The following is a 21577-nucleotide window of genomic DNA, read 5'->3' on the forward strand; positions in this document are numbered from 1 at the left end:
TTGCAACTGGCATTTTGAGCAAAAACAAGCAGAGCAAAGATAGGCATGACTGATTGTTCCAACAAACAGACAATTTTGCAATGCGTATGCAAGTCTGAACTCTTTCCAGTTTTCAACAAGCTATATAAAGCTATCCTGACCAAAGACTTTAACTTTTAATTCTGAAATGCTTACTTCATTTTTACCTGTCAGTTAAATCACTAAATGAGATCTCAGAGAAGAAAAAAAGTCAGACATTTTATTTTTTAATGAATGAAAATTTTGAATATTTTATTGGTAATTTAGTTTGCTTACATTGTCTGAACCAAAGAGGTTTCTAGTTTGAGTGACCACAGAAAATGAAATATAAAATTATTTTACACAGCTATACAGAACAATAAAAAACATCCTTTTAACATTATTCTAGTACAAACAACATTCTCTTGCTAAGCCAACTGTGTTATAACCGATTAAGAGCTGGTCAGGACAGTGAAATACCAAAGCTCACAGTAGATGCTCTATAGCTATTGACTTTTCCATTTGATTCTCTGAGGTATGCTGCCAGTGTATCAATTCAGATCACCAAGACTGAAATCCCCTCTCTTAACTCTGAGAGAGCTGTATGCAGGCAGAATTCAGAGTGCCAGAAGAAGTAAAATCAAGCTACCCTTTGAAGGCCAAAATACAGTTGTGTTGTAGTTTCTTCCAAGTTTGTTTTCATAATGTATCAGCTCTTCAGGCCATTGGGACCGATGACTGCCACACAAGATTGAACTCCTGCAAAGATGCAAGTGCCTCTCTGCAGTTCTGTTACCCGTGACCTTCTATGTGAGGCTGAAATGAGCCTTATGCAGGCTGTTTTACACCAACAGCTGATTTTACCCTTTCTCTTCCTAACTTTCCAACTCCCTCATGCAAAAAAGAAGAGAGTAGTTAGCTTTTTTATTTTTATTTATATTTATATTTATTTCTTTTTATTTATTTTATTAAAGGCAGCAAATTTCAGCTCAGTATTTTAAAAAGCTCTTGTGTTCTAATTCTGCTCCAATTGAATGTTAAATTGAAATGAATGTTAAACATTCCTTGATTTCAGTGGACATAGGAATAGAGTTGTACTGAGGACTTTATGAAATGTCAGTTTTCATTATTGAAGGTTTAATTTTATTTAGAACACAAATGCATTTGAGCTCTCCTGTGTATTCTTTTCAGTGTATGGAAGTAGAATTTTTGAAAAAATTATTAAAGAAAATTATACCTTCAGTAAAAATACTGCTTTGAAAAATACTGCCAAAAAAAGACAAAAAGTGTGCTAATCTGTATATATTACTCCAAAAATTGGGCAGCATATATGGTCTTTATTTGCAAAACTTAAATGTCTGACTTAGCAGGACTCATCCTAACAAAGAGTTAGTCCAGGAAAAATGAAAAATGTTACACACTTGCCAATACAACACCTATATTTTAAATAAAAATTAACAATAATATACACGTACAATATTGTAATGATATAAAACTTGATGAAAATAACACTGACCAGCATCAAACGTAGGTTTTAACTGATTATCCATTCTTAACAGATGAAATGCATTTCACAGAAATAGCTGTAGATGTGGTGAAGTGAAGTGATATTCATGGTTTCCCATGAGAAAGTTATCACAAAAGTTAAAATAAAAATATTTTATAAATATAAACGTATAAATGTATTAAAAGTTTTGTTCTTCAAAGGTTCAGCATTATAGCAGTTGGGTGTATGTGCTGCAGAGAAAGATAGTAATAGCAACCTAATGGCAGAAAACATACACACTTGCATGTACACACACAAACACACACTTACACATGCCCAAATGCATGTGCATACATCCTCAGTTTGTTTTTACAGGCATAGACTTACTAGCTGTTGATGGGGCAACACCAGGGATGGAGTTCACCTCTCCTATTTTCAGTTGTCTGCAAGGTGTAAGCTACCTCAAGTCAGCTGAGATGAACCCCAACCAAGGCAATATCAGCTGAACATTTTAGAAAAACTGTTTTCATCTTGAGTATATTTAAGGCACTTCATGGAAGATAAAAAAATTTTTAAAAATGAAGTTAATTAACGCTGGAAAAAAGATAAAAATTACATGCGAAATTTGGAAATTAAAAAAAAGAATCCTGAGTTTTGATAAATACTTTTATTACAATAAAATACCACGCCTATTGAAAACATGTCTTTTCCTAAAAAAAAAAAAACAAAAAACAAAAAAACAAAAGAACTCATGCCTTAGTGCACAAAATATGTTAATAAGTCTTTGGGGACATCTGCAACAAATTCGTAGGAAATGAAAAGCCAAAGAATGACCTGTCATGTATATACAAAATGTGCATTGCTCCTGGCAATACACATAGTGTTTACTACAGGCATTTTTATCTTTCTGCTTTCTTATAGGGTCCTGCCCATATTTTAATACTTTATAATTAATCAAGCTTCACTAAACTATTTACAGAAGCAGAAATTTATCACACATCTTCTTAAGCCCATAAATATGGCACTACAGAAGTAGAATATTTTAAAACAGAATCAAGACAAGTGTGCTATATAGTACTGTTCTTTAGAAGTACAGTTTGTGAATTACTTTTCTGTATCAAAATTTAAATCTGTATGAAAACAAATGTTCAAATTCTCCCAATGTTTTGCTTAGTTACATTTTTTTTCAACCTGCTGTTTCTGAAGGATTTTGCCTCAGGACAGTATACAGATTGCAGAAAAACAGTTGTAAATTGTCACAAATGTATCCTGAGAAAGCTGTCAGGGCTCCTGAATGCCCATTGTTTACAGGGGATAGAATCATTTTGTTTTCAATTAAAAATAACTAGTTTCCAATACTAGCCATTGCTTCTATGGTTTTATTACTCTACATTTTTTCTTTTTTTTTTTTTTCTCTCCTCTCCTCTGCTGCCATTAAACACAAATAACATGGAAACAGTGAAATGGACCATACCCAAGTGCTGCCAAATGCACTGAACAAGTGAAGTGGCTACAGAATGGTATTTATAGAGGTCTTGGAAGTTCCTTCCAACAACAGTAGGTAAAAACAATCAGAGTGAAATGCACTTTCAACTTGACTGCATCCTTTAATATTTCATTATCTACCTCTATAAAACCCTGAAAAAATTCTACTTTTTTACATTTAAAGTCGCTTTACAACATATCTCAGGTTTTATTTTAAAAACAAAACAAAACAATAGTGATGGTGCTTAATTTGCTTTATAAAAGATAATATATTGAGTTATATAATAATACTGGCTTTGATCCAATTAAAGTTACATTATACTGCTTAGTAATTACCGTGACTCCAGTTCCTACAACTGTTACAGTGAATACAAATGACGGTTTAATATACAGGAAATGGGGATCATTTGGAAGTGCTGATTCAGAAGTATTCAAGTGCTAACAATGACTTTTTATGCTTTTCCTCATGTTCTATAGATTAGAGTTTTGTAAATGTCCATGACTTTGAGAGTTGCACAGATTTCACTTTTTTTTTTTTTTTAATGATATTCTTTTGGTTTTGTGCAAACACAAAACTAGAGTTTTCTAAATGTTACCATTTCATTAAAAGTAATTGCCACTTTTACTTAAAAAGGCACCAGCATTAATGTAAGAGAATATACCTTTTATGCCTGTTTTTATGAAGAGCTGTACTTGTTACTGGAGCGGAAGTTATCATATCCGTGGTCATTAGCTTTGAACTTTAAACAGGACTGCCTTTCCTCCAGGGACAACAGATCTTTGGACTGGCACCAGCAACACAAACATGACTGTAAAAATAAAAAGAATAAACATTTTGCATCATTTTGTTTTTCACATGTTGCAAAATGCACCCGAACACTGCCCTTCTTCAGTGGTACAGTAGGAAATGGAAAGCATGCAAGCTGCTATTTTGGCATTGCAGCATAAGCAAAGAAACAAGGCTATGCTCTGCATTGCTCAAGTGGCAACTACCCAGTGGGATATCCCATTAGCAACATGAGTGCTGGACGGCAGGGAGAGAAATGTTTAAATACATCTCAAAATGAAATGAGACTTCTTTTTGTCCTTTTTTTTGTTAATCTTTCTTGTAAAAAATTATACACAGTAATCTATACTTCTGGAGTGAGATGCTGTTTAGTTCATTTTTAGAGGAAAAAAAAAAAAGAGAACTCAGTAGAATAGTGAAAAGCCACACATAGTTTACTAGACGCACTTCAGTCCTTTTGCTGATGCTATGGACTGGCTTTGGGTGCTCAAAATCATGTCAGGTTTCTACCGCGGACTTCTCTCCCCATGCCCACTTGTTTCCACACTTGAGGCTTGATCTGCTGTGTGTTTAGACCCAGTGATTCTTTCAGTTTCCAGCAATGTAGACAGGGAAGATGAGACCAACATTAAAGCTTCGGTAATGTGCTGTTATAATTATGAGGGAGATATCACAGTGCTACTAGATGTAGAGCTGACTGATATCCAATTGAAAGATGCAGCCAGTAAACAAGTTACACAACTAGGCACTAAGCCTAGCAATGGTCAACTGTTAACATTCTTAACAAAAGAAAAGTCTACGAATTTGTGTGTGGTAATGTAAGAACCCCAATAGAATGTCTGAAGACAATTAGGGGCCTCAAAAAAGCTCCAAGTACACTGGTGCTGTTTGGTGCTGCTGAGCACCAACTAGACATTTTCCAAGCAGACATGATAGATCGAGGTGGCTGGAAGGCTGTAGTACTGCTGGGAGATGGACTGTAATCCAGAGGCTCAAATCTTATATGGAGAATGAGTGTCATGGGGCTATTCACCTAAACCAAGTTAAAACTCTGAGCAGGTGTGTCGCTTGGTGTTGGAAAGGCACAAGGGAATACTTGTACCCTCTTTGTTACTTAAGTGCCTACTGACTCAACTGCTCAGTCAGGATGTGAGGAATATGTGGTCAGTGCCCTCCCTGTCGGGTTGCAGAGGATATGGCTACGTGAATCTCTGCAGAGCAGACTGAGCCTGCTTTGTCAGGGCTCTCAAAGTGGCCACATGCCAGGTCCAGTCAGGAAGTGATGTAGCCTGATGAGCATAATACCAGCAAGCTTTATTTTATGCTTCTCTCTTTTGCTTTCTCTTTTAGTCCCTATAACGCTTTAATACCTTTCTACATAGCTTCATCAGGAAAGGGAGGGAATACCTATCATAACTTTAAAGTAAAATTTAATGAACATTTAAAACAGTCTCTGTGTTATGGAATGCATTTTACTGCTGACATAGTCTTTTAACCAGAGGTGCAGCTCTCAACAGTCTCTTACCTTAAAGCAGTTTTGGAATCTCTTGCTCACCAAATACAGAGCAATTGGATTGATGCAGGAATTCAGTGAAGCCATGTTAATGCCGATGTAATCCATCACAAGAAAAAAGCTGTGTGGAAATTAAAGTTAGTGAGATTCTTCACTTTTTCTCTGAAAAGGCTTAGTGGAGGTTTACAGTTATGAAAACTAGATTCAGCTTTACTCAACGAAGATGATCTATTAAATATAGCAGTAAATGGACCTCTATCAATAGAATTAACTTATGGAAGTAACAACTGTGCAAAATAATAAGGTTTGAATCAGTAGACCATTCTTATTAAAGTAGTTTCAGGAGATCTAATCATCATAACTTGTGAGAGCAAAGATTTGTGAGGTTTTCTTCACAGTTTTAATCCTAGCTGTTCAGCTGAAAGGGAAAATGGGGACAGAATCTCCCCCCTATATCCACATAACACCAGAAGATAGAACATCAGTCCCAAAAGGGATGAGGAAGAAGACCGGGCAAACAGGACAGAAGCCCTCTGTTCGTGCGCTTCCTCATAATTTCCCAAGTCTGCTACCAGAGTGAAACCAGAATGTACTGGATGAGAAAGCAGAGACAACTTCAGGCATACAGAACAAGTTAGTTCATTAGGAAATCCAAGTATGCTTATGGAGCATGCCAGCAGCACATAGGTATTTTCTGTTTATAGTCTCACCTTAAAAGTTCACATCTATTTGGGTCCTTTTGATCATAAATAGTGAGTTTCAATATTCTGCTTAAATGAAGAGGGAGCCAACACAAAGCAAAAACAAGTACCAGGCAGAACACAGTTTTGGCCACCTCACGTCTCTGAAAATGAAAATTGGAAAGAACATCATTACAGTTTCTGTCTCTCTCTTGATTGTTGTTGCCTTCTAATATCCAAATGTTTAATAAACAAAATAAAAACCCTATCATAATAGGAGTTAAGAGAACATCAGAGTAACTTATTTTCTTTGAATATGTACTTAATCTTTTCTATTGTTTTAGATGTATTCCACCGATTCTCTGTATCTCTAATTTATAGAAGTATGAGTAATAATATGAAAAATGGCAAACACAAAAACAGTCATTTAAATTAAAATGTGGAAGATAGTCATCTGCCTAATCACTTTCAAATGACAACTTGTTTACAACTGCATTTTCTTGTGCTTTGATCTCAGGCCTTACTTTAAAGGTCCCAAGAGATTTAAATTACAGCTTTATCAAGGCAAGATGATTACACTTATTTACACTACCATTGCAAATTAGCATGCAAACTAAAAGGCTATTAGGAAAGGAAGAAACACATATATATGTACTAATGTAGTTTAATTCTGCCTTAGTAGAATTAAATTAATGACATTTGATGTTTCCCTCTGGTGCACTCCTAACTTGGAATGTATTTTGGAATGTGTTTTGTTCTGATACACTGCTAACCTCACTACAGTTTGGCATGAAATTAATTCAAAACAGTTAACAACTTTACAGCACCGTTTTCTATATTACAGTATGATCTTAGTTTTAATTACAAAATATCCATCTCTCATTATTATAAAGAAGAAACAAAACCTATAAAGTCTGAAGGATTAACACCAAATGAGAAAAAGTGTCTCGTGATTGTCAGTAAATGTCTTAAATTTCTGATGGCTTTGATATATATGCAAGGTCATTGGCACCACTGCTAGTGAAGTACTTCTTAGCAGTGATTTTGAATTTTTCGTAAAATAACAAGAGGATGTGGCAGTAGAGTCAGTAAAGGTATTACTGTCAGCAAAGTTGTCAGGGATAAATTTTTACCTGTTTTAAGTGATCATTTAAAGCAATCTGCATCCCACTTTTCTTTCGTAACATTTCACAGGTCATGAGAGTGTAGAAAAGTGCTGTGATAGCCAGTGGCAAACAGAAGTAAAAGCTGAACAACCACCAGTCTTTAGCTTGCTTGTAAAACTAGGAGGAAAAAGCAGAACAAAACACAACAGCAAAAAAGTATTGTTAGGTGTTGAATGTTGACCATTTTGAAAAGTGTACTATAACTAATTGGTTAGTCTGTCTCCAAAAAGCATCCATACGTTACAGATGAAATGCCCCACGCCCACAAAAGGACAGTTTTCTGAATGTTCTTCTTTTAACCAACGCATTTCAGAAATTTGCCAGAATTTCATTTGAACATTGTGTTCAAGTAAGTTTTATATACGCTTGTGAACACTGCAATCCACAGATCATTGGAAAGATTGATGGAACTGTTCTAGAGAGCTATGGTACAAATTTCAGTGTCTTACCATCATAAAGGATGTTTTTTGTGTGGGGTGAAGTAGGCAGATTCTGAGATCCTTTCCTCTGTATTCCATCGTAATCATATCAAATGCAATTGCTTCCGGAACAGCTAATACCACTGATATAACCCAGATCAGTACAATTTCAACGGCAGTCCACTTTGGCACTCCAATTCCTTTAATTCGACTCCAAGAAGCTACTGCTCGGTACCTGAAACAACAGCATGCATTTGCAGATTAGATATATATATATAAAGCCATCTTGTTTAATTGGCTTAAATTCAACTTATTAGCGTCACATCAGCTGAATGGAGAAGAGAATTTGAGCCAATGCTCTTATTTAAAAGAAATTATAGAGTCTGATGAAAAAACAGTCTCACCTGTCTATACTGAGGGCACACAAACTCAACACTGTGATGCCCACTGATGCCTTTTGAATGAAGGGCACTAATTTACACATTTCAACACCAAAGGGCCAGTCCTCTGCAAGTAGCTGTGAAAAGAGTACAGAGATTAGAATGGAACTTTTTATTTTTTTAATAATTCACAAAGCTGCAAAATAGTCTTGTTTTTCTTTTCCAGCTTATAAAACTTAAGTCAATTAGACCCATTTTACAAAGTAGTCTCTAAGGTACATGTCCTAAAAATAGGACAGTAGCAACACAGGCAGTCCCTGTCTAAGCAAGAACAAGCATAAAAGCTTAGTCCTCACTTTTCACGCCCTACAATTCCACTCATTTTGCTTCCAGCTTCACCAACTCAGTGTTTATGGTGAAAAATGACTGAGAAGTGGGGATTTCCCTCTCTCTTGGGAAGAGTGTTCATGGCTTCTTAAACGTTGCAAGTAACTCTCCATTTACTAGAAAAAGAGAAAGTAACTTGAGGTTCATCAGAACAGAGGCAAAGCCTACAACTGCACAGCTGGGGTGGTGTGTAATTGAAGCTTGGTGTCTAGGCTCCCTCAGCTGAGAAAGTAAGCAACACTGGAGGGCAATGCATCTCATAGTTTTTAGCTGACCATCCAATGACGAAAGGAGGGGCCTTCCTGTGGGACCTCTTCCTTCCACTTGACACTCAAGGATCCTAACCAATTAATTTGAAGTAAATATCTCATTTACTTCAGATTAAGATAGATCAGATACATCTTGCATTGAAAATCTTTACTGACCAACTGACCAGTTTTCCAATAATCTATATTACAATACACCAAAAGAGCTAGCTGCATATACCTGTATCTGCTATGGAAGAAAGAAATCAGCACAATAATTCTCAGGCTGGATTAATTCTAGGTTGGATTTAGGTTTGCAGTTTGGGTCTTACACTTTCATGGAAAACTTCCATCACATCCCTAGTGGTACACTATAGCTAATTTAGAGAACAAGATTTACTGGACACAGAAAGCACTTCCTCGTGGCTGACACTATGAACTGTTTGCCCGTAGCTGCATTTTAGAAATATTTAATCTTTGTACTGCTGCAAGCTGCTCTAATGGCTCAAATACATCACAGCAGCAGCCAAATCTTTCAATTCCTCATAAAAACAAGGCCCTCCAGAATAGAGATTATGCCAAGAAATAGTCGCAATTGTTGTATACAAAAGTAAACCTTCTGAGTTTCTGTAATTAGTTACATTATCTAAGCCCATCTCTATGGATCTGTTTTTCATAACTTTCTTCAATTGGGGCCTCTTGGATCTATTGTGGATAGAGGAGTTCAAAACATAAAAGGAGAAGAAAGAACAATGACAATTGCCAAAAAGAAGAAAAAGAAAAAAAAGATTACAAAATCTTTCCCTCATCTCAGATCTCCTCAATCATCTTTTTAAAGAGGAATGTAAGAAAAGAGGTCACCATATATTTAGATTCTGCTGAGGTCCAAAATGGTTGAAGATAGCCACAGAATTGCCTGCTCATGTTGGTTTGGTTCAGCAAAGCCCTCAAGAACATGTCTATATGCATCTAGGAATAAGCAGTTACACGGGCCAAGACAGAGTTTTTCAAAAATGTTAATATAATTTTATTTTTTTTTTTTAACACAAAGGAAGTTAAGTACAACATTTCATGAGCATATGCTTTTAGAAATCCCTATGAAGTGCCCACCAGTATTTTCAAGTATCAGAATACCTTCAAAATTCTGCTTTAGTCCTATGCTGAAATGGGATCTTTGAAAGAGCAGCAGTAGGAAAATTGTAACATAAACCTGCTTTGATCTATTTCTACATTGATCTACTTAAGTAAGATGAAGAGCGTAATGCTTCTGCAGAAATGAAGCAGAAAAATAAATTCTAAGGATTTATGTTTCTTGAGAGCTGCATGGAAAGCAATAAAACAGAGGAAGCAGGGAGGAGGCTGTAAGGACTGTACAGTATGTTTTGCTTATGCGATGTGGGAAAATAACTCAGACTGTAATTAAAGTATTTTCAGTAAAGCCTCTCCTTAAGACTTCTTTTTAATTGCTGTAAGGAGGTGATAGTAACAAACTGCTGTTAAGATTTCAATGTGAAAAATCACAGGTTTTCTAAATATACACTCTACAGAATCAAACAACACCTGGAATAATTTATAAATAACAATCAGGCAGTGAACATCCAGCTTACCACACACCAAGTTGCTATAGAAATCAAGATCTTAGTAGCAAGTACATTGTATACTTGTTTATAATATATATTGTACATTTGTATATATTAAGCCAGAACTGATATATATATATATACACATTTTTAAATTGATGTATTTTGCTCTTCACCAAACTAAAATCCCAGAACATTGATCAAGTTTTTGTTAACACATACTATTGAAAAATTTTAGCTACAACTAGCCAGTGTCTGTACAAAACACTCCCTTGTCTCTCTGCACTAAAATCATAACAATTTAGCCACACATGAGACTTCCCAGAACTAACGCTTATCTCTCAGGTGCAGACGGTCACACCTGTGCTCCAAGCTGCCTGGATTTAAGCCAGCTCTAGTTTGGAAGCCATATGGCTGGATTATAATTGGGCTGCACATGAGTGGATGTGCTCTACTGAGAGAAAGGGTGCATTAATTTGGGTTTAGCATCACATCAAAATATTACTTGCATTCATCCAGCTTTTAAATCAGGAGCAGAATGGACACACAGCTGTCTGTTGGATTGGAAAAACATGTCCTTTATCTCTTGCAGCTGATGTATTATGAAATTTGAGAATTTTAATGCATGAGTCACAAATTTCTCTACCATGGTATTGCAAGTGGCTAATGATATGCTTTGCAGCAAAAGCTTGAAAACATAGATAGTAAAATAAAAGCAGAATGTTTTAACTACTGAACTATGCTTCTGTTCATTTGTACTCTGTATTGCCATCTCCTCAAAACAGTGCCTTACGGTACCATGAAAATCCTTTATAAAGTATTCAATAAAAATTCATTGCAAAGTGTTTGTGGACAAGAACAACTGATTATTCTTACTGAAGTACAGATGTGGCCTAATAAAATTTCATATGGGTAGAATTATTTTCTTATGATTCATAACAGGGTATGAATCTGTACAAAGAGACTGCAGTCTTAGAAATGACAAGTGACTTTGAGTCATGAGATACTGCCAAATGGCAGGAAAGAGGAAAAATAATGTTGCGTTTTCAGAAGTAAAATGCCAAAAGAAGTCTACCACTGGCTGTATTCCGACTGACCTTTTCCAGTATTGTATTGTCATTTGTTTTACATGAGTGAAGTTTCAGCTGCTAAGGCACAGAAATGTGTTGAAAATTAAATTGAGTAAAAAGAAAGAAAACATTGCAGAATGATGTGAATTAATACTGAAATGAACTAATTATATTGTGATAGCACTGTTTCTACACCTGACGCACTCCTAGCAAACTCCTTCTCAGACTAGGCACAGACCAGAGCCTGAGATGATGTGAAAGCATCACAGCAATGAAAGTAGCCCCAAGAGATACTGTGACTCAGAAACACACCTGTGAATTACAATTCCTGCCCTGCTTCCTCTTGGTTGTGTAGGAAGACAGGTTTGTTAGCAATCTGCTGCTGGAATATGCTAGCACGTGAGGACAATATGCTGCTCCTGATGGCTCAGCTGCTGTGGCCACCAGCCAGAGAGGGCTGATGCCACGGCTCCAACCCACTATTGTTGACTTTCCGCAGTCAGACATGAAGAAGAAGCATGTCGTGCACTTATTTATGTCTGTGTCCTAGTTCCAAGCAATGAATGCCCATGGAAATGCAAAGCAGGAACTCTTACTTCCTGCTAGCTCTGCATTCACAGTGAGTCTAGTTCACAATGATAGGACTTGATTTTCATATTTTTCAACTGCAGAGTTACATGAGAAATCAGACATACAATTGTACACCTAATTCATAAGCAACATGTCTTTCAATGTATTTATGAAATGGCTGGCAGATAAAGAATTTTTCAGTATTTCACAGGAGTAAACTTTCTTAAAAATGAGTTTGCTCAGGAAATTAAGGTTACGGTCAGGGCTGAGTCAGACATTGCAATACTTAGTAATGTTTAACAATAATTAGGACTTATTCATATGTCGGGGTGGGATTCGCTCTTTAGATAAAAAAAAATATTTCCTTCATTAGCTAAGCTAAGAATATTTTACTGATCTATCCAATAAGCAGTGTACATCTTAACATGAGGCACATAATTTTCTTTTTCATGTGTCTTTATGAGTAACTTTTGCTTGCAAACTTTTTTTTTTTTTTTAATACTGAATTAAGATGAAGCAATATCATACATTCATCTTGAAAATGACAGAAACCTTATCCTGTCTTCTCAAAGTCAAAAGTTTCTGCAATCTCACAAACCCAGTAAAAGGACTGAATCAAAAGTAACAATAAAGAAAGCTGAGCTGTGCTGCTGTCAGATAGGGAAGCATAAACACGGGGTGAAGCTAAATAATTAAGAGAAGATGAAATCTTGTTTTGAAATTTGTCACATGCATCTTTGAGTGAATGTATAAGTAACAAATGCATATGTAATGAAAAATTAATTTACAAATCTATGTTTATGTTGTCTAATGTATTCTGGCTTGTAGATCTGTCATGAAAACTGTTTGCATACACTACACTTTCAATGTACATGCATTTCTACTACTCCATATATGGGACATCAGCATAGACTTTTCCCATCTAACTACAGAACAAATTTAGCCACTATTGTCTGTAGAGTCTAGGCAGGTTCCTCCACTGGACAATTCAGGTATTTGTCAAGAGCATTCGCTGACCATGATCTTAGGCCAACTAAACATCCTACTTTATATGGTCATAGATTTATTTACTCAAAGTTTATTAACTTTGAGTAAGAAATTCTAAGATGAACTTTGACAGACCTCAAGTAAATGGTTCAGATGTTGAACAAAAGGAAATAGTTCACATTTCCCATGTTAAAAAATGGTTATATTCTTTAACACCAGAAGGACAGGTGGCAAGGTGTTGTAATAGAACAGAAACAATGTTCTCTGAAGACAAGCAGCTTTACTTTTGGGGGAAAGTTAGGAAAAAATTGGCCTTATCGTGATGGAGGCAACCTTGACTTATGCCCTGTAGGTACTTGCATTGTAGGAGTTATATCATCACAAAGACATTTCCATGGAAATCCTGCCTTTTTTTTCAGAACACAGCTGGATTAACAAGGGGGCTGATTTAAGTCTTCATGTGGTATGCAGTCCCTAATCTGTTTCTTTCTTATCTTACCAATGCTTGACAATGCTATATAATGTTCTTTAACTATTTTTATGTAATCCCTAAAACATATCATAGAAAAAAAAAATCATTGCCTACAAAGCTGACTTTGGCCTTTGATCACTCGCTTGGATAAAGACCAGTTTTTGTCCCTTCTCTGACATTTATTTTCTCTACTCTACCACTATACTCTGAGATAAAGGAACCTGTCACAGTATTTTCAGGTAGACATTCCTCATTCATTTGTGTCATAGCAAATTGACAGCTGAAGTTCAGAAAGCCACACAAAAGTGTGCAGAGGATATGTTCTTTACCCCACTGAATATCTATTGGAACATGACAATAAATTTAATTTAATATATGAGTATGAGTATTACAAAACAAGAGAAAGAGAGATATTTTTATGTCAGAAGAGAGAGCAGGGTATTATATTATTTGATTACAGCTTTTAAAATTATATGTTCCTTTATTATTACGGATATATACATGAGAAGCAGAGGTAATAGAAACCACAGAAATCATAGAATACCCTGAGATGGAAGGGACCCACAAGGACCATCAAGTCCAACTCCTGGCTGTGCACAGGACTACCCAAATATTGTGGAACTACATTAAGTTTGGGGTTTTCAGTCTTGATGTTGTTTTGGTATCTGACACATGAGAGCTATCACCTTTAACGATTTGAGAAACTAAGTATAAGCCTTCTGGAACTGCAGAGAAATCAGAAGGACAGATGGCCCCTGCTTCCCATCTTCCATAGATTAAGAGAAGGACATAAAAGGCTTGCTGACCACTGGAATACAGCATTTCCTACTGTAGCCTTCTGCTCCTTACATTCACACCTTAAAGAACTGCAGCCTCAGATTAACAAAGACACAGTGAAGGAGCTGATCTAGGCATAAGAGCATCTTCACACTTTTGCTACAACTGTCAGGAATTTGGCGAAGCATCTTGTTGCACGCTGAAGAATGATTGTCTTAGGCTTTTCTCTACTTCACATTCTGCAATTCTGGGGGTACAGCCAAAGCCAGGACCCTGAAAGCTGAAAAGGTCTCCCATGTTCAGCTTGCCAGGACACAACTTTCCTTTTTCCCTAATTTTGTACCCTGTTTGCTGATTGTGTGAAGAATTCCAATTCTTCACATTTTCTACAGAATGTATTCACTAAATTTACCAGCTTCAATTGACTAATAGGCATGTTACACATTGGACTGCATTTATCTCACAGTATACGTAATATCTGTGTTTTTTTTTTTTTCCTTTTTTTTTCCTTTTTTTTTTTTTTTCCTTCAAATACCCTCAAATGAGTGATCTAAGTGTTCATTTGTGTATTTTTTCAGCTACTTACTCACTTAACTTAAATACTCACAAGGGACGTCTTTTGCAGTTATCACATTTAATAGCTAATAAAAATATGCTCCTAGTGCGAATTCTGAGTTCTGTCTTCTGGATCTGTCTGGAAAGTGTTCACAGGCACTTTCATACTTTCTACTACATGAGTTGTTGAGTAAGCTGACGGCATTCTTTTAACAGAAGAAATTCTTTCACACTCTTTTTCATGTAGCTGTCTAACTGAGGATCTGGTAGCAATTCTGAACATCTGTTTCATTCATTTTGAAATTGTTTCAAATTGCAAGTTACAACTGTTATACTTGATTTACAAACGAAGGCCTCCCTAGCCTTTGTTTTTGCCACACTGCTGGGTGATTATAGCCAGCATGTGTTTGCTTTGCAGTATTGCCCCTCATTGCTTTCTGGGTGGATGCATAATTGATAAAAAAAAGTTACCACCTTAAATTGCATTCAATTCTTAATTTTGATTAAACAAACAATATTTAAAGGCTGATTTTAATTACATTTATTCAAAAGTCCTGTTTTAAACCAGCAAGTATTTCTCTCACTATTCCAACCAATGAATTAATTCTATTACGGGCCCTTCATTAAGATGCAGTGCAGCATTCAGCACCTGAGAGCTATTGCGCTGCTCCCAAAATTCTCCTCCTAACACAATAAACATCTTAGACTTGCAGCTGGTATAATATTTAGCAGCTTGCAGTCTGACCTTTTATTCCTCCCACTCCAACCTTCTCATGGTGATATACTTGATGACATTCAATCAAGATAAGGGCTGTGGCATATAACTGCATTTTATCATTAATTTAATTTTAAAACGGTGTCACTGAGATTGCAAAGTCTTGTAGTGAGCAACTGCTATCCATGTACTCTTTTTTTTTTTTTTGAGAAGAAAAAAAATATATTTGAGAAATACTTTTTCAAAACAGTTTAAGTATTTTGTTTCATAAATTCCAATCTCACACACCTCTCACAAAAACTATGACAAACATATAGCATGGAAAATACCGACACTACAAAATGAATAACTCTCGTGTAATCCAAATTACCCAGCTCAGGAGTTTAACACTGTCATGATGAGTTCTAAACTCCCTGCTTTGTAATGCTTCAGTACTTAACAGGATAGATATACAGTATTCTCCCACTTCAGCAGCTTCTGTGAATAATCACTATAGATACAAGAGACTAAACTCAAAACCTGAACTTTCAATGTTACTTTTTTTCCCCAAAGAAAAAAGTAACATAGCCCAGAGCTTAAAACCACACATATAAGATGCAATAGGTGAAGGCTCTCGTGCTCACTTTACTCAATAATTGACAGGCATTCAGCAACCTGGCCTGCAAATTTTTATGGCAGAAGGTATTTTTTTTTTCAGCATCCCTCCCAGGAATGCTCATCCTAACTAGAGGCTGGATTCACATGCACAAGGAATTCATAAGGACACACGGACTGCTTAAGCTGGATAGAGATGAGACCGAGATAATACTCCTGTAGCAAGTCTTACCACGTTAAGGAGTAGGGGTGCAAGAGCAGCAGGTGTGGCTCCCTCCCTCAGCTGCTCGTGCTGCAATACCGGGGAAAGGGTTCACAGCTCAGGAGAGCATCACACCTCACAACCACTTCAAATGTTAAAGAGACGTCTGAAAGCCCCTGTGCCACCAGCGACCGTGTGGGCCCATATGAAGTACACGACTGACCCTGCCCCAGCAGAACCCCTAGCACTGAGCAGCACCCACAGACACAGAAGAAGTCGGCCTTCAGTGCCTCCCCTCCATTCCTCGGGAAAGGGAGAGAGGCAATGTACCCACTGAGCATTGACCTGCTCCGTGAAGGTCCTTCATCCCTGGGTTGAAGCACCTGTTCCCAGGCAGCTTTTGGAGCCTGACCACCCCTAAGTGCAGACCTCAGTCCCATTTCCAGCTGGCAGGGCAGGGATTGAGGGGGAGGGAGGTCATCCGACCTGCTCGCCCCGCTCTGAGGTTTTTGCAGGCACCCCCGAGCCCGCTGCCGGGCCATTCCCGTCCCCAGCTCACCTTGTAGACGTTGATGGGGATGTCGATGATGATGTGCAGCAGGTCGCCCAGGGCCAGGCTGGCGATGAGGATGTTGGGGCCATTCCTCATGCACTTGTTCTTGTAGATGATCCGCAGAAGCGTGGAGTTGCCGATGATGCCCAGGACGAAGACCAGGCAGGACACCACCGTGTTGATGTACTTGAAAGTCTCCTTGATCTCCGTCTGCCCCGTGCACATGGGGGGCGAGGCCGAGCGGGGCCGCCCGCCGCCCACCCCCCCAAAACCCTTGGGCAGCACGGCCGCCCGGGAAGCGTTGGGCGGCATGGGGGGCCCGGCCGTCAGAGGGGCGGCCTCGGCGACCCCCGGAGGGCCCTGCAGGCCGGGACCCGGGGGTCTCAAGGCTCCGTTGCCCTCGGCGGCGGCGGCGGGGCGGCAGCCGAGCAGCAGCAGCAGCAGGAGGGCGGCGGGCATGGCGCGGCGCGGCCGGACCCCCGTCGGGCTGTCAGCTCCGACCTGCGCGGAGGAGAGAGGGTACGGGGGGTGAGCTCCGGAGAGGGGAAGACAAGAGCGGGGTGGTCGCCTCCGTGTGTGCCTTCCCCGGGGGGGTGCCGCCGCCCAGCACCGGAGCGGAGGCTGGGGCGGGGAAGCCCCGTCGGGGGCGGGGGGGGCCCCGCTGCGTTCCCCCTCCGCTCCTCACCCCCGAGCCTCGCCTCGCCTCGCCTCTCCTCGCTGAGCCTCCCGAGCCTCGCCGAGCTTCCCTCCCTCCCCGCCCGCCGCCTGCGGGGCTGTGGCTGCCGAGCGAGGGAAACGCGCTCCGCCGGTTGCTCCCCGCCCCGGCCGGCTGCCGCCGCGATGGGAGCCCCGGGCCGCGGCCGGAGGGAAGGAAGGAGGGAATGAAGGAGGGTCGGGATCCTGCGGAGGGACCCCAGCGGCTGTCAGCGGCGCGGCCAAACCCACCTCCTAAAGCCGAGCCGGCCCCCCCCTTTTCTAAAACATTGGCCTGCAGCTGGCCCATCCGTCACGGACAGACCCCACCCGCGCCCTCCGCCCACCCACGCCTCCCCTCCGCCTCCTACCCCGCACCCCCTTCCCACCCCTTTTCCCCCCCTCCCCTCCCCGCAGCTCCCGGGGCTCGGGGCCGCTGCCGCCGGGGGGGCTCCGAGGGCTGCCGGGGCTGGGGACGCCCCTCACGCCTCCCCCCGGTCGAGGGGTTCCCTACCTCGGTACCCCGCCGCCGCCGTCCCTTCTCGGAGCCCGTCCTCCTCGTCCTGGGGCAGGTCGAGCGTGTCAGCCTCAGCGAGAAGACGTTTTGGGGGGTTTCAAGCAATTGGCGAATCGACGCGGTTGTTAAAGGAGATTTTGTCACTGCCAGGGGACGCCTGCGGGGACGAAGAGGTGTTTGCCCTGCTGTCCTCCCCGAGACCCTTCCCCGTGTCTGCGTTTTATTCCTGCCTGCAAACAAGCCCCCAGCACATCCAGGGCTGTAGGAGCTGCTTGCAGAAAGCTGAGACTTCGGAGAGACCGGTGCCGCTATGTAAATCACTTTACAAGCTGGGGTACTTCGTATACTGCCCTTAGATAAGCGGTAGTGTTTTGGCCATCACGGGCTAGTAGTAATCCAGCCTGGTTATCTCGTTGTTGCTTTGGGCAGCCTGAGCAATGCATCTGATCTCAGCCAGCTCGTTCCAGTTATTGGGCCCTTCAGTGAAGCGTAAGGGAAGGAGCAGAGAGATTTGTGCAGGCTCTTGTGGAGAGTGAGAACTGCCTCAGGAGGCTGGAAACAACTGCACATCTAACTAAAATAGATTTAAAGATGTTTCCCAGCATATCTGTGAACAAGCTCCCCGATCTTTTCATGCTGGAAGCTAAATCATATGCAGAACATGAATGCGTAAACACTTCATTACAGAGTGACCCACTCACCTATATTATTGACATGCCCAGGGGGAGAAACACCAAAACCCAATTGTTTCTTTTAAACTTCTCACTGAATTGTTGGTCTGATCTCTCTTGTCTTCCCTTCATCTCCTGATAACACTTCGAGCCACTGTGGCAAACAGCCTTTTCCCTTCCTCATTTAACTCATTTTTCACATATCCATCTTTGTTGAATATAAAGCATCTTTCCCATTTAATCACCCTTGATTCATTTCCTCATTTAGCTGGCACATTTCTTTTTCCTCCCTGTGAAATGAAGGTACCAGACTCACTTCTCAACTGCATAAGTGTAGCTGGAGGTTGATTGTACTCCAGCTAAAAAAGTGATCTTTTCAGACTTTTTCAGATTATGTATTGCAATAGGATACATTGTGCAACACTGTCTGATTCTGCTCTGGATGACACACGTGTGAAATTGAATTAACCCTACAGAATCCCGAGACTTGTGGACTTAAAAAGTCTTTTCAATTTTCAGTTCTACATTGTCTGCATTTCCTGTTCTGCAGTCTGTGTTTGCAGCACCGATTTTTATTAGAAACTCTTGCCAATTAAAATAGAATTAACTTTTATCTGGTCATGCCTGTTAACAAGACTGTACAACATGCAAGGTTATAGGTCTTGAAACATTCTGTGCTGACCCTGACCATCACGAAATAGATTGCGACTACAATGAAATATGTTTGCCAACACTTTTGTTAGCTCAGTTCCATTAGATATGTTTGCTACTGTTTGATAGTACTTATTTCAGCATCAGAATTATTAGTAATAGCAATTTAGCTTCAGAAAATGTTAGTAATGCCACTAGTTCATACAGAACTCTGGACAACTGCTGATACTTGAAGCAGAATTACTTTGTGGTATTGCACAAAAAAGAATCTAACCTCTTTCTGACTGCCAGCAGTTTGCCTAGACCAGCTTTTTTTTTTTCCTGATTACTGTTAGATATGGCGAACAATTGATAACGAAAATTGACCATTCATCAGAACTGAAGGGATAGTCAAGGAAAGAAAATTGTCTAAGTTTGCTACTTTTTTTTTTTTCTCTACTCTGTCTTTTCATAGTTTGGAATATTTGAGAAATTAAAAAGTATACGCTAGGATCCAAGTCTCCTTTAATTAGTGAAAAAGTAATGCTGCTTGTATATCTTTTTTTGTTGTTGTTTGTTGTTATTGTTGCCTTTTTTTTTCTTTTTCTTTTTTTTTTTTTTTTTTTGTCCCAGAAAACAGAAATACTCCTGGTCCTTTGGAAAGTTCATTTTTGTACAAAATGGGGAATGTTGCATCATTATCAAAAAGATCCTCCAGACAGTCTGACACTTGTTTTACTACGTTTTGTACTTCCCCTGCATTTTATCCCACTGGCTATTAACACTTCAGTGAAGTATATCCAGTGACTCTCTTAATTATAAGACAGATGCAACATGGTTGATAATGCTCTTTTTTTTTTTTTTTTTTTTTTTTTTTTTTTTTAATATCATACACAAAGTATATAGACTGGGTAACTTTTAGTCACCACCAGAATGATTTTCAACAACAGAAAGATTTAAAAAAAATATTCCATTATGTGTAAAATAAATCATGAGAAGCAGTACAGATTATTGCACCAAAAAATCCTCCTATTAAGATGATGAAACACATCTTAGGAATCTATATTTTAATGCATGCTGTATTCATTCAATCAATGGGAATTTTTTCATTAGCTTGCAGATACTTTTGCAGCTTTCATTATTTTTCTGTTTATGTTGTTCAGTAACTAAGTAGCTTTGGAAATCTGCCCCATCAAGCCTTCTTTTCTTTTTATTGAGTCTGGTGGAAATTTGCCTACTAACTGGGGCAAGTTCAGGATGAATAGAAAGAATAGGCATCTCTGTGTGAGCCAGTCATTAGATTCATGAGGTGAATTAAAGTCATAAAATTGTTTTCAGTGTTTTAAAAGTTACCATAGAAACATTACCGATGGCAGCAAGTTTTAAACAGAATAAATACAATGTACTTTGAGAAATTTAGAAATTAAGATACAGAGCTTTGTAACTACACATGGTTATATGTTGGACAGATGATACAAAGAATGATATTATCTGTCTCGTTTTTCTCCCTTAGTCTAAATTCATGCTAAGATTCAAAATTCTTTTTTGTGTGATGTATGGCTATGCTTTACGTCTCCTTCTACAAAGCTGAGCACCTCCTATAAATTACAGTGTCGCCTGTCAACTGCAATGTATTGATGTTACACATAATTCTTGAAACAGTTGAACATCATTTATTTTATCACTAAAGGTTATAATAAAACAATGTCAGAAGATATCACAAGTGAAACATGAAATCTGAGTGCAGATACCTATTTTAATATAAGAGCTTACATCTTAAATGATTCCATAATTTACCTTAAAGGAGTAAGATGCAAAACAATGAAAGACAATCAAATTTGTACTTAAATAAAAATAATTGTCTGTCTCTTAAAGTCCTTATTTATATAAGTTCAAGGATTTTTAGATGAAATAAAGTTCAAGCCTTTAAGGCAGACTGGTCACTAACTGAAAAATATTTCCCCCTCTAAGTCAAAGATTAAAAATAATATAGGACTTAGTAAAACTTATTCATCTCATCCTTCCTATTCAGCATCAGCAAAGAAAATCACAAGGTAAATGAAAGTTAAAATTAAAATTAACATAGTAGTACCTCATGTAATTAACTTAAGGTATGATAAAATACACAGAATCAATGTCTTTTAAGGGAAAAACTACAAAAAGGGGTTGTGAATGTAGCTGCAGGTTTGAATGGGCTCGAATAAGGAATATATATATATATATATATTATTTTACTGAAATGATTAAAGACAAATTTTCCATAGTATTTCAATAGATTAAAGGTGACCAAGTTTACTTGTGAATTCCATTTTTAGTAGTGGAGGGTTGGACCAGAATCTCCCAGGAAGCCTAGATAAGACAGCTGTAATACATATTATATGTAATACATATATATATATATATATATATATATATATTATATATATATATATATATATATATTTTT

At 38.7% G+C, this 21577-nt stretch overlaps 1 protein-coding gene across 3 annotated transcripts; it reads right to left on the minus strand.

Moving 5' to 3' along the window:
- Positions 1-236: 236 nt before the first annotated feature.
- Positions 237-18281, minus strand: EDNRB (endothelin receptor type B). Of its 3 annotated transcripts, none has more exons than XM_068676758.1 (8): positions 17828-18281; positions 16627-17121; positions 7938-8050; positions 7564-7768; positions 7082-7231; positions 5979-6112; positions 5281-5389; positions 237-3777 (listed from the first exon to the last, which is right to left on the minus strand). In XM_068676758.1, exons 2-8 carry the CDS (start codon positions 17077-17079, stop codon positions 3646-3648), a joined length of 1296 nt encoding a protein of 431 aa, XP_068532859.1. In that variant the 5' UTR covers positions 17080-17121; positions 17828-18281; the 3' UTR covers positions 237-3645. The 3 variants fall into 3 exon arrangements, with proteins under 3 accessions (XP_068532859.1, XP_068532850.1, XP_068532847.1); XM_068676749.1 differs by lacking the exon at positions 17828-18281 and adding an exon at positions 17566-17682; XM_068676746.1 differs by lacking the exon at positions 17828-18281 and adding an exon at positions 17306-17559.
- Positions 18282-21577: the final 3296 nt, after the last annotated feature.

This window comes from Anas acuta, chromosome 1 (genome assembly GCF_963932015.1).
Source record: "Anas acuta chromosome 1, bAnaAcu1.1, whole genome shotgun sequence".
In the NCBI taxonomy this organism is placed as follows: Eukaryota; Metazoa; Chordata; class Aves; order Anseriformes; family Anatidae; genus Anas; species Anas acuta.

Bases quoted from the DNA above. Each gene is read 5' to 3' on its own strand.
- EDNRB (XM_068676758.1), bottom strand. From the start codon at position 17,079: ATGCCCGCCGCCCTCCTGCTGCTGCTGCTGCTCGGCTGCCGCCCCGCC. The intron at 8,051-16,626 runs GTGAGCTGGGGA...CTCTTTTCACAG, and splicing joins TCCCCATCAACGTCTACAAG to CTACTTGCAGAGGACTGGCC. The intron at 5,390-5,978 runs GTGAGACTATAA...ATTTCCACACAG, and splicing joins AATAGATGTGAACTTTTAAG to CTTTTTTCTTGTGATGGATT.